This window comes from Ambystoma mexicanum, chromosome 2q (genome assembly GCF_040938575.1).
Source record: "Ambystoma mexicanum isolate Mex_15411 chromosome 2q, UKY_AmexF1_1, whole genome shotgun sequence".
Lineage (NCBI taxonomy): Eukaryota > Metazoa > Chordata > Amphibia > Caudata > Ambystomatidae > Ambystoma > Ambystoma mexicanum.
The window spans coordinates 417,800,245-417,814,330 of NC_090924.1; the positions used below are offsets into that span (position 1 = coordinate 417,800,245).

At 42.6% G+C, this 14,086-nt stretch overlaps 2 protein-coding genes across 2 annotated transcripts; both read left to right on the forward strand.

Annotated features, from left to right (window-relative positions):
- Positions 1-253: 253 nt before the first annotated feature.
- Positions 254-1,204, forward strand: LOC138568730 (olfactory receptor 1M1-like). The gene has a single exon (XM_069646514.1). It carries the CDS (start codon positions 254-256, stop codon positions 1,202-1,204), a length of 951 nt encoding a protein of 316 aa, XP_069502615.1.
- A 10,364-nt stretch (positions 1,205-11,568) lies between these two features.
- Positions 11,569-12,519, forward strand: LOC138568731 (olfactory receptor 1M1-like). The gene has a single exon (XM_069646515.1). It carries the CDS (start codon positions 11,569-11,571, stop codon positions 12,517-12,519), a length of 951 nt encoding a protein of 316 aa, XP_069502616.1.
- Positions 12,520-14,086: the final 1,567 nt, after the last annotated feature.

The window sequence follows — 14,086 nt, forward strand, 5'->3', positions numbered from 1 at the left end:
TGCTATGTTAGAATGACTTGCTTAGGGCACTGTCTTAACTAACAATTGGGTCACCAGCAAGTTCGTGTTTGTATTTGTTTGAAAGGTGTTAATGCATTCTTTATCAGATATGAAAAGAATAAAGTTAAAAGCATCTTCACAGAATAATATTTGGAATAGTCAATGTGTGGTCATGCCACCTACATGTCAATATGTTGTAATTAAATAATTGTTCACAGAAAGTGTTTTACTTTTGTTCCCTAGGACAGACAAAATGGTGCAAGATGAATGGAAGAACCAGTCTATTGTGACCAAATTCATTATTGTGGGCCTCTCCGAAGGGCGGGACCCCAACTACATTCTCTTTGTGGTCTTCTTAGTGATCTATTTAATCACTGTATTGGGCAATCTGATAATCATAACACTGATCACAATTGACACGCGGCTGCACAGCCCAATGTACTTCTTCCTGGCCAACTTGGCATTCATTGATGTCGTCCTCTCCTCTGTTACTCTCCCCAAGTTGCTAGACATACTCTGCACCCTCAGAAAGTCGATTTCCTTTGCTGGCTGTATCACCCAGCTCTATTTCTTCCAGTACTTTGTAGTGGTTGAATGTTACCTGCTGGCTGTCATGGCATATGACCGCTTTGTGGCCATCTGCTATCCTTTGAACTACACAATCACCATGAACAGTGAGGTTCGCATTCGGCTTGTGGTTGTATGCTGGGCGTGTGGCTTTGTCAACTCTCTGGTTCAGGTCGTTTCTGTCTCAGAACTGGAGTTCTGTGGACCTAACATAGTGGACCACTTCTTTTGCGATGTTACACCACTCTTCAAGCTCTCCTGCTCTGACACACGCTTGGCAGAAGCCATCTTCCTTATGGTGGTTGTGGCGGTTGGCATGTTCCCTCTAACTTTTATTGTAGCAACCTATGTCCGCATCATCTTGGCCATTCTTAAGGTTCCCTCTGCCAAAGGGCGGCAGAAAACATTCTCCACTTGTGCCTCTCACTTCATTGTTGTGGCACTGTACTATGGGAGCGGGAACATCAGCTACACATGGCCTTCCTCCACCCTCACCATGAAAAAGGATGTCAAGCTTGTAGCTGTGCTGTACAGCATCTTCACTCCCATGCTCAACCCGATAATCTACAGTCTCAGGAACAAGGAAGTAAAGGCAGCCATAAGAAGACATCTAAATCAGAAAGTGAACTCAAAGTAAATTGTAAGAACTACCTGAAGATTATCATGAAGAATTTTGGGGACCAATATTTATGATAGGAATTGACAAACTACTGAAAGCAAAGCTGAATTGTGTACTTAAACTGAAACTTGCAAAGGATGACATTTATGGATTTAAATAATTAATGGTTGAAATACATTTGTTGATTTAAAAGCAGGAAATATTAAGCAAACTATATGTGCATTTCAGTTTATATTAATGCCATGAATTAAATTGCAAAGCAGAGGCAATCTTAAGCGATATCATGTAGTTATCAGTAGTTTGCATACTGTTAACTACATGATATCGTTTAAGATTGCCTCTGCTTTGGGCAGACATGTTTCGGAATACTCTGTGCTACCTTGCGAAGTTTATCTGATTTTGAATAATAATTGTTGATGCATGAGATGGTCATCTATTGGTGATTCTAGACTTAACTACTTTGGATATTTTAAGGCATAGCCTAATGAAGTCATGCTCATTTTTAAGACACCTTCAGTGACACATTAAGAAGATAATAATCTGGTAGGTTGCCATGGGTACTTGAAACTGCTGCTATGCCATGTTTCTATTAAATATGGGTTTGCCATTCTCCATCCATGACATTCCTAATGCTGTCCAACTGTCTTCCTTAAATTTCACCTAATGATTCAAACAGCCACACACCTCCAATGACATCCATGACATTCCTAATGCTTTCCAACTGTCTTCCTTAAATTTCACCTAATGATTCAAACAGCCACACAACTCCAAAGGAAAAAAAAAAGTTTTTCCGGAGGAAAAAAAACCACTAAGGGGTCAATTCATAGAATTCAGCACAGAAGTAGCACATGTGACTGGCGCAGAGAGGGAGCATGCGCCACGTGTGCACCAGGCGCAGCGCAAAACAGCATTTTGGCACACTGTGTATTCATGCATTTCCCGAGCCATTTGCAGCCGTGGTGCAGCGAAAATCCAGCAGCACCAGTAACGCCCCCAAGACCGTCCCTCGCGCCAGAAAAAGCCATAGTAATCCCCAATAAGGCACAAAGGGCCACGCTAACCCTGGACCAGCATACAGCCCCCCCAACACTGAAATCATGTGAAAAACAGCGTGTACCCTGCTCGCGCCAGTCAAAATGCGTTAAAATCTACCCGCACACCCCCTTGAGTACACGTACCCCACTCGCGCCATCCAAATCGTGTGAAAAAGGCCTTCCGTAACCTTTTAAATATATGTACCCCGCTCGCGCCAGCCAAAACACATGAAAACTCCTCACGTACCCCCATTGAATAAGCATACCCCACTCCTGTAACATCATAACCATAGATTTTCCCAAGAAGCAATATTTCTAGCAATGCTACATAGAGGTGCACACTGAGCATACAAGATATGATTTGTAGCAATTTTATTCTTGATTATTCAACTTGGTATGGTCAATTCAAATATACATAGGGCCTCATTACGAGTTTGGAGGCAGCCATGGAGCTATTAGCTCCATGGCTGCTTCCAAACCGGGCTCCTTTACCGGGTTCCTGCAATGGGGACTTACCGGGTCATTCCGACATAGGAGGATCCGGTAAGTCCTCCTTGCAGGAACCATTCCCCATTTCCATTTGAGCCCCCATAGGGCTCAATGGGAATGGGGATGGAGATAACAACGGGCACATTATGAGTATCCCATTGTTACCTCCCTCTTCCCCTCGCGGGACCCGGAAAAGACGTCTGCTTTTACCAGACATCTGATACGGGTCCCGCAATGGGAACCTCGTAATACACACTGCCAGAATGAAGGGAGCCGGTTCCGTACCGGCCCCCTTCATTCCGGGAGCGCAAGGGTCGTAATGAGGCCCATAGTTTTTGAATCAGAAATGTTATGTTTGCCATATTTTTTGTGGTAGTGAAATGCTTGTTGTAATTACTGGAGTTAAGCTGCATGCTGAAATTGTCCAATGTATTATCTGTTCTCTCAGAAATTAAAACGTATTTTTAATTTTCTTTATTTTTGTTGGCTAATGTCAACCTTTAACAAAGAAAGAATTACTTAAAAATCATGCTATACATACATTATTACAGTATCTAAAAATGTTTTACAGTTATCCAAACAAATAGTGCATTTCATCAATCTTTCAAAATCGATGCATAAAAAGATTTTTCAAAATGCATAAAACCAGTACAAGACACTGACAGTTACTTGACAAATACCCTCCTCAATTTTCAAAGACTTCAGAAAACCCAAGACAGCAATCACATCTGATGTAGTATCATCATTTAAGCATCGATTCCAGAAAATAAGAATATGCAGACCCCTTGGTATAAGGGCAAACAACAGAAAGTCGTCTGCATAAGAGAGCCATGTGAGCCATTACTTATTAAACTTAGGAGAGGAAGAGACCACCTTCTTAAACGACTCACCAATGTCGGATACATAAAGGTTAAATAGGCAGGGGGCAAGAATGCACCCCTGCCTAACAGTAGCAGGTACCCCTCAAGCCTCATACACCCTCACCTTTGTTCTGACCTCTCATGTTTCACCCTGCTCAGCCTAACCTGCTCATTCTAGCCACTTATAGGGCCACATTAGTACCACTAGCACTGCAACATCCTTTTTGGTAGTAGATTTGAGGGTGTGGTTCCATTTGGGCAGTACAGGAGGGACAGACCAATGAGGCATACAGGTGCATACTGCCTGCACTTCCAATCAGTGTCAATCATCGGAAATGTGTATGCCATAGGGAAGCACATTCTCCTCATTACCCTCTTGTGAGCGAATGGGTAAGAAGGTAGACGTAAGAGAAACATAATCAAACGCAAGAGTCAAGATCAAATTTAAAGTGTCTATTACTGTATGTAGAGCCAGAAAATCAAGTCAAAATGAGGCAGAAAATCAAGTTTCACAATTCTAGCAGCTTGAGAGTGGCTTTGGTGGTGTGTAGAGCTAAATAAATTGAGGTAGTGCCTCAAGATTATAAACACAGTACTGGGACTTAGTGATAGGCTTCACCGGCTGGTAGAGATAAAGAGATTCAGGATGAAGGAAAATCTTGTACTTTGCAATCGGTCAACCACTATTGCCAGAGTCAAAGTCAGCACCATCATCCGAAGAAAAATGTGTTGTGGAGTTTTCCAAGTGATGAGCCTGGTGTTCCCTTACACCATAGAATTCTACAATAAGATGCTTGTTCATGTTAATAATAGTACAATCACGTGTACATGTATCCAGGAACTTCTGTGGTCATAAACAGCAACAAGAAGGCGTGGATCCTTTAATAAGCTTGAAAGCAGTTTCATTAGCAGTAGCCCTGCTTCTGCATCAACAGGCGTAACATGCACACACATTATGCTGAGTACTTCTAATTGCAACAGATACACCTGTATGAACTTGTTGGGTGACTACAGGATAACCCATTGAGTGTGCTCTTTAAAGAGCAGCAGTAAAGAACAAACATTCTCTTTCCATTGCCTAACCATTTTTCAGCTCTTGCTATTGCAGCAGCCAATCACTGTGTTGCACTGTTTTCACAGATGCTCCAGAATGTGGAGGACTTAATTCCACGGAGTCATCATTGTGGATTTAAGCTGGTTGTAACAGAGTTTTTGGTGAGACTTCAGGTTTCCAAACATTTATTGGACACTGTAAAAGTAGTTAAAGTGGTTCAGAACTGCTGAGCTACCTACCATCTCACTGCAGTGGGTACTTGCCAATGAAGTCGTTTACCATTAGATTGGCAGAGCAGTGCATGTGGATGAGTTTGTCTGCTATTTGTAAGGCATATGGAGTTAGCCAACATGCCAGAAGCTCCTTTACTTTCTTCACAAATCAACTACCCTGTGGAACTTACTTTCAAGCCCTCCAATGCACAAGCTGGCCTGTTTATGAATGGCATGCTGAGGCTAGCTGCTGTCAGAAGCTTTACAGATGACAGGTACAGAGGAGCTGCAGTGTCTAATGATTGTCATGAAAAATATGCCTTGAGTAAGTATTCTTCTAGATGTCCTCTGGTGGGTTGGAAGAAGGACTTGGACACAAGGTGGACATTTTAACTTCTTTTAAAGAATAAAGCAAAGACTTAGCTTGCTATAGCGTAATACCCTGCCTAACCAACTAATCTCAGGTGGCTCGTCTGTTGTCAGGAAGGCAATAAATTAAACTTGTCCTCAGTCCAAACCCACATCTACCTTTCGCTTACACTTTCGCTAACACTAATACAAATTGTAAAAATGTTTCTCTGAAAACCAATGGGCCTCATTACGAGGAGGGTGGAAAGGGATTAACGGCACCGGTGAAGGTGCCGGAGCCGTTAGCCCCTTACCGCCCCATTATGAGGTCCGCTAGCGGGAACCGCTCATGACGCCTGGTTTTACCAGATGTCCTTAGCGGGGCCCGCGAGCGGCCCAGCATGCTAACAATGGGCCCGTCATTAACGGGCCTGTTGTTAGCATGCTCCCCATTCCCATTGAACCCTATGGGGGCTCAAATGAGAATGGGGATGGTACGGGTCAGGGTTCCCTGAATGGGGTAATACCGGGCCCTCCTAGGTCGGAATGGCCTGGTATTTCCCCATTCAGGGAACACAGACCCGGACCCCAGTTTGGGGGTAGCCATGCCCTTTTTAAGGGCATGGCTACCCCCAAACTCGTAATGAGGCCCAATGTGTCCTGCAGGTTTATAGTGTCTTCCCACTAAATTCACGTGTGTAATCCTAAATGCATTGTTTATGAATCAGCGCTTTTAGATCTGCAAACAGAAATGCTAAGCATCCTGGATCAAGGTAAATCTGGTTTACTGATCCTACTGGACCTCTCGGCAGCCTTCGATCTACTGGATCACCGGAGGCTCCGAGAGGCCCTGGATCAATCGGGAAGCTGCTCTGATGAAGCCATAGACTGGGTGTCATCATTTCTGCAGGACAGGCAATCTAAAATCGTCTGGGGAAAACACTCTTCAAAATCTAAACCAGTAAACTGTGGAGTTCCACAGGGCGCTAGCTTCTCCCCTCTACTATTTAATTTATACATGCGATGCCTATGCTCACTTCTGTCCCATCTCGGTATTTTCTTTACCAACTTTGCCGATGACACCCAATTGGTGTTTGAACTTACCGGTAACTACAAACAGGACAGTGAAAAACTCTCGAGTATCTACAACATCATTGAGAGTTGGATGAAAGACAATTGGATGTGCTTAAATGCCTCCAAGACAGAACTTATGATCTTCGGTTCTCCTCATGCTAGAAAAAAACTTAGTCCAGAATACACCGATTTTAAGATCAAAGAGACACAGATAGTTATAGCAGAAAAAGTCAAAACTCTAGGCGTCTATCTTCAGGCATCCTTGGGAGCAGAAGCCCACACTGCCTACCTCAAAAGGAATTGTCGCTATTACTTGAAACTATTGAAAAAAATCAGACCCTTACTGAGCCCACAAAATAGTGCGACAATAGCAAGAGCCACAATTCTCTCCCGGTTAGATTATGGAAACTCTTTACTCCTTGGCGCAAGAAATAAATGCTTAAAACAATGCCAAGTGGTGCAGAACGACATTGTCAGAATAATCACTAATACATCCAAGAGAGATCATATCACAAAAGATAGAAAGGACCTACATTGGCTTGCGATCGAGGATCGCATCACATTCAAAGCCATTACCCTAGTACACCGATGCTTATATGGTAAAGCACCAACTTACCTAAAAAAGCAATTTGTGTGGTATGAATCACATTGCAACTTGAGGTCCAATAAATCTGGCCTCCTGCGAGTTTTCCCTACCAAAAAAGCTAAAGGATTAGGTAGGGCTTTCACGACCAAGGCAATCCTCACATGGAATAAACTCCCCCCGGGGCTGAGATTGGAAACTAATCATCTAATCTTTAGAAAGCTACTCAAGACATTTCTCTTTAAATAATACTCCTATTCCCAGCCAGCTAGCTCATTTCTGTTCCAATGTCTGCTACATGTAATTTTGACTGTCCCGTCTTTGTACTCCAGTCTGTCTTTTTGTGAAGCGCTCTGATGCCTGCGGGCTGCAGCGCTTTATAAACATATAAATAAAAAAATAAAATAAATAAATGAATGAGCACGCTTCCCTCATTGTTCAATGCTGTGTAGTGCTGTTCATAAAACTGCTTCCTGTTTTATGTGTTGTACTATGACAACGGCATGTGATGTCGTGAGGTGTATATGGATGCAATGTGTTTCGCTTCTATATCGCATCTCGGTGAACTAGAGCGTTACCGTTGTTCCTTAAAAATATGTTTTACATGCCGCTCTAAATGACTTCTAATCAGCAAATTGTATAATCTGGTTTACAGCTTCATGTAGAATTCCTCACACAGCTATACCAAATGACTATGGGCCTCATTAAAAGAATGGTGGTATTGTGGTGGTAAATCTGCTGAAATAACACTAAACAGGTTTACCATCACCACCACATGGTTCGACGGATTTACTGCTGGATCATAAGTGGTGGCAGGCGGTGTTAGTGCCTATTTACTGAAATCCATAAAACTCCGAGGGGAGTTTGGCAGAATTAGCACCAGTGGTAGTTCTGGCAGTGGAAATTCCTCCAAAGGTTTGGGTGGTAAGGTGGTGAATTTTCCAGCTGGAAGAATAGCCTAAACAACTAGCATGCAGACAACAGGGCTGATTTTCCAAAGAGCTAATTGTCACCTGCAACAAGACATCTCTAATTTCCTTGATTTTTTTCTGAAAGAAGTTTTCCCCAAAATATCATCAATATATACATGCTGTGAGCTAATGGATGTTGGCCCTAGGGCCGGTGTATGGAGGATCCCCTGCTCAACAACACCTAACCGCTGCCACAGTGAAGTGGACCATCATATCCTCTGTTAAAGTACTATTGACTCTGTAAGTGCATGATATGATATGATATGATATGATATGATATGATATGATATGATATGATATGATATGGCTTTTATAACGCGCCTATACACAAGTGTTTCAAGGCATGACTAGGAAAGGAGGGGGAATAGAGGGATCTTACTAGGCCAAGTGACATTGAGATCGCGCAAGTGCAGGGGAAGAGGAAGGGGGCAAGGCAGTACATGGGAACAACAGTAAAAATAAATCGAATAAATAAAAGCAACAAGTAAAAGTGCAGCTAGCTGGTGGCAAGTGCAAGGTTAAGTGCAGACATCAGGTGTCTAGTGCTGGTAGGGGGCTTTAGGGATAAAGAAAACAGTCCCCAACTGTGGGGGATGCAAGGGAGGCAGTGCAGGGGTGCAAATGGCAAGGGAGGGGACCTGGGCCCGAGATCAGATGGTGGGTGGGTGACCAGTGCAGTGTCAGATTCAGCCAGGAGGTCAGCAGGGGAGAAGAGGAGACAAGGCAGAAGCAAAGAGGAATGTTTTGAGGAGCTTCTGGAACCGGAGATGGTGCTCCTGAAGTTTCAGGGAGGCTATTCCAGAGGAAGTCCCCAGCTGAAGAAAGAGATCTACCACCAACTCGTTGCATGGAGAAGTGACTGACCCTGAAGGAGTTGGAGGAAGATGAGCGAAGAGTTCGGGAAGGAAGATATTTAGGAAGAGAGAGTTGAAGGTATTGAGGCCCAGAAGGCCTTGTGGATAATGCAGAGGGTTTTTAACTTAATCCTTGCAGCCACTGGGAGGGAGCCAGTGCAGATATTTCCCTCTTGGAGAGATACAATCTCTGGGCTTATGGCCAAGAACAAGTCTCCTAGTCCTGTTCTGGATGAGTTGCAGAGGGCGGAGTGTAGAAGCAGGCAGATTTAGAAGGAGACTGTTGCAGTAGTCCAGCCTAGAGAGAACCAGTGCTCTGGAGAGAGTGAACTTCTGGGGGAAGGTGAGCAAAGGAAGAATACCTCTGGTCACAAGACCCCTAGTTCTCATGGAGAATTTTGTCGCTTCACATTCCAGATTCAGCCAAGTGCAGGGACCAGACATATAAAAGACTGAGGCTCCACTGGAGCTGTTGGATGTCCTTGCACATGCACCCCAGACAGAAGATCCAAGATAGTGGATCGGCTTCTTAAAGGTTAAATCCCACTGCCACATAGATTATATAGTAATACACCCATAACAGATGAGTGGGCAAAGTGATTACATTCCAAACAATCACTCAGACACAAAGCTAAGAATACTTGCATGCAAACGCAAAAGACCAGACCGGCCCTGGGGCAGGGCCAATTCACGTATAAAGGGGATGTCCCAGGAAGGGAAGGTTAGGCATTTGGATAAGGTGAAGGCATTTGGAGCAAGTAGGTCATTAGCAAAGGAGGTGGAGGAAGAACTGGAGTGAGAGACAGGAAGAAAGGGAAGAAGGTGGAGACAAGAGGGGCAAGTTATCACAAGATGGTTGGAGAAAGATATCAGAAGGTGGTTGCAGAGCAATACCAGCATGCAGTTGGAGAAAAACAACAGGGCATGGTTGGAGAAAGATATCTGGGGAAGATGGAGTTGAATGATTATCAGCTGCTTCCAAAGAGTTTGAAAGTCAGCTTGTGCATAACTTTTAAACAAGCTTTGTCACTTACTCCTACTGGACAAAGACTCTAAAGGATATCTTTTATTAACTGGCATTCTTTATTTGTTAACACTCTCTAACCCACAATCTACTTTCGCTCATGGCCTTATGGATGGTATGTGTCTTAATCTGCATTTTATAGCCTTATTGATTGACTCACTTGTATATACCGTTGCATTGCCTATTGTTTTGATTTTGCTGATATTGTATCACAATATGCTGTTTCTTTTGTTTTGATTAGTGTTATTGTGAATCTGGCTTCACTGGTATGTATGTATTCCATGTTCTGTAACATTCATTTGCTTTGGTACATCCCTGACAAAGACCGTATCAGCCGGAACACATGTCGGCTCAGACTTGATACAATTGACTCAAACTTGATACAGTTGTTTGCATGTCACAAATAAAGATGTTTGGATAACAGCCAAACAAGCACTGTCACTATTATTAGCTGAAACAGGAAATGTTTGCATGTTTGAAGCAACCATTCTCTAGCAATGATACTTCCTTGGGTGACTTAGGGCATAGTCACAACGGTTGTTTTCCACACTGCACTCCTGGAACAAATTAATTAGCCAGATGGCAAGACGAAAGCATTATATCAGCCAGCGCAGCATCATACACGTGGATATGACCAACTTTGACCGGAAAACCTAAAATGTGTTGTTCCTTGATGCCTGCTTGGCCCACACATTTGTACACCAGAGATAAGAGGAATCTGGAAAATAACATGTTCAGAAACAATACACAATCTCCATATGTTATTTAAAAAATAAAAACTTGTTAGTATGGGGTTACAATGTATCTGCTTTGCGCTTTTAGCTAGTTTTCCCAGGCTTATATGATTTTAGTAATCACCATCAGTGATTCATAAATTGTTGAAGTTGTCAGGTACTATTTCTCATATACAAGAGATCTATGTGTTGCTCATATACAGGCGGTCTTTACGATGTGGACCTTTTGACACTGTTGTTGATTGTTTATATTGAAGAGTAGTGACAGCATAGACCCCTATCAGTCACCTATATGGTGGAGAAAAAAAATCATTAAAAATCTACCCAGACATCTGGTGTTTCTTATCTCACTGCGAAGAATATGTCATCAGAATTCAGAAAACAAAATGTATGTGAACAATAGGGATGGGCATTTATTTTTAGGAACTGGTGACATGAGTTGACCTACTTTTTACCTGGGCTCATAAACAAATGGAATGCACTTTTCATGGATTTGATTGTGGGATACCACAAGCTAAGACAGTTCATGGATTTGATTGTGGGATACCACAAGCTAAGACAGTTCACTGTATTACTCAAAATAATTTTGGAAATGGTGACATAAATGTAAGGTTTTATGCAGTACTATATAGAGTCACTCAGTAGTTCACAAAACAAAGCATCAAAATACTGCTGCAAAAAAGCCAGTTAAACAGACCAGAGGGAAAATGGAACAAATACAACATTGAAAAAAAGAAAAATAACATGAACAGTAAGGATTATCAGATTTCATAAATTGGTAATGCCAACAAATAAACCAAATAGTCCAAAAGGACACATCAGAAAAGTAACTTATTGTGACTAGTCCGAGATATATTAAATGTGTTTGGGACTAAAAGAAGAGCACTTTTGTTGCTATGTTAGAATGACTTGCTTAGGGCACTGTCTTAACTAACAATTGGGTCACCAGCAAGTTCGTGTTTGTATTTGTTTGAAAGGTGTTAATGCATTCTTTATCAGATATGAAAAGAATAAAGTTAAAAGCATCTTCACAGAATAATATTTGGAATAGTCAATGTGTGGTCATGCCACCTACATGTCAATATGTTGTAATTAAATAATTGTTCACAGAAAGTGTTTTACTTTTGTTCCCTAGGACAGACAAAATGGTGCAAGATGAATGGAAGAACCAGTCTATTGTGACCAAATTCATTATTGTGGGCCTCTCCGAAGGGCGGGACCCCAACTACATTCTCTTTGTGGTCTTCTTAGTGATCTATTTAATCACTGTATTGGGCAATCTGATAATCATAACACTGATCACAATTGACACGCGGCTGCACAGCCCAATGTACTTCTTCATGGCCAACTTGGCATTCATTGATGTCGTCCTCTCCTCTGTTACTCTCCCTAAGTTGCTAGACATACTCTGCACCCTCAGAAAGTCGATTTCCTTTGCTGGCTGTATCACCCAGCTCTATTTCTTCCAGTACTTTGTAGTGGTTGAATGTTACCTGCTGGCTGTCATGGCATATGACCGCTTTGTGGCCATCTGCTATCCTTTGAACTACACAATCACCATGAACAGTGAGGTTCGCATTCGGCTTGTGGTTGTATGCTGGGCTTGTGGCTTTGTCAACTCTCTGGTTCAGGTCGTTTCTGTCTCAGAACTGGAGTTCTGTGGACCTAACATAGTGGACCACTTCTTTTGCGATGTTACACCACTCTTCAAGCTCTCCTGCTCTGACACACGCTTGGCAGAAGCCATCTTCCTTATGGTGGTTGTGGCGGTTGGCATGTTCCCTCTAACTTTTATTGTAGCAACCTATGTCCGCATCATCTTGGCCATTCTTAAGGTTCCCTCTGCCAAAGGGCGGCAGAAAACATTCTCCACTTGTGCCTCTCACTTCATTGTTGTGGCACTGTACTATGGGAGCGGGATCATCAGCTACACATGGCCTTCCTCCACCCTCACCATGAAAAAGGATGTCAAGCTTGTAGCTGTGCTGTACAGCATCTTCACTCCCATGCTCAACCCGATAATCTACAGTCTCAGGAACAAGGAAGTAAAGGCAGCCATAAGAAGACATCTAAATCAGAAAGTGAACTCAAAGTAAATTGTAAGAACTACCTGAAGATTATCATGAAGAATTTTGGGGACCAATATTTATGATAGGAATTGACAAACTACTGAAAGCAAAGCTGAATTGTGTACTTAAACTGAAACTTGCAAAGGATGACATTTATGGATTTAAATAATTAATGGTTGAAATACATTTGTTGATTTAAAAGCAGGAAATATTAAGCAAACTATATGTGCATTTCAGTTTATATTAATGCCATGAATTAAATTGCAAAGCAGAGGCAATCTTAAGCGATATCATGTAGTTATCAGTAGTTTGCATACTGTTAACTACATGATATCGTTTAAGATTGCCTCTGCTTTGGGCAGACATGTTTCGGAATACTCTGTGCTACCTTGCGAAGTTTATCTGATTTTGAATAATAATTGTTGATTCATGAGATGGTCATCTATTGGTGATTCTAGACTTAACTACTTTAGATATTTTAAGGCATAGCCTAATGAAGTCATGCTCATTTTTAAAACACCTTCAGTGACACATTAAGAAGATAATAATCTGGTAGGTTGCCATGGGTACTTGAAACTGCTGCTATGCCATGTTTCTATTAAATATGGGTTTGCCATTCTCCATCCATGACATTCCTAATGCTGTCCAACTGTCTTCCTTAAATTTCACCTAATGATTCAAACAGCCACACACCTCCAATGACATCCATGACATTCCTAATGCTGTCCAACTGTCTTCCTTAAATTTCACCTAATGATTCAAACAGCCACACACCTCCAAAGGAAAAAAAAAAGTTTTTCCGGAGAAAAAAAAACCACTAAGGGGTCAATTCATAGAATTCAGCGCAGAAGTAGCACATGTGACTGGCGCAGAGAGGGAGCATGCGCCACGTGTGCACCAGGCGCAGCGCAAAACAGCATTTTGGCACACTGTGTATTCATGGATTTCCCGAGCGATTTGCAGCTGTGGTGCAGCGAAAATCCAGCAGCACCAGTAACGCCCCCAAGACCGTCCCTCGCGCCAGAAAAAGCCATAGTAATCCCCAATAAGGCACAAAGGGCCACGCTAACCCTGGACCAGCATACAGCCCCCCCAACACTGAAATCATGTGAAAAACAGCGTGTACCCTGCTCGCGCCAGTCAAAATGCGTTAAAATCTACCCGCACACCCCCTTGAGTACACGTACCCCACTCGCGCCATCCAAATCGTGTGAAAAAGGCCTTCCGTAACCTTTTAAATACGTGTACCCCGCTCGCGCCAGCCAAAACACATGAAAACTCCTCACGTACCCCCATTGAATAAGCATACCCCACTCCTGTAACATCATAACCATAGATTTTCCCAAGAAGCAATATTTCTAGCAATGCTACATAGAGGTGCACACTGAGCATACAAGATATGATTTGTAGCAATTTTATTCTTGATTATTCAACTTGGTATGGTCAATTCAAATATACATAGGGCCTCATTACGAGTTTGGAGGCAGCCATGGAGCTTTTAGCTCCATGGCTGCTTCCAAACCGGGCTCCTTTACCGGGTTCCTGCAATGGGGACTTACCGGGTCATTCCGACATAGGAGGATCCGGTAAGTCC

Coding starts and splice junctions, on each gene's coding strand:
- LOC138568730 (XM_069646514.1), top strand. CDS start 254: ATGGTGCAAGATGAATGGAAGAACCAGTCTATTGTGACCAAATTCATT.
- LOC138568731 (XM_069646515.1), top strand. CDS start 11,569: ATGGTGCAAGATGAATGGAAGAACCAGTCTATTGTGACCAAATTCATT.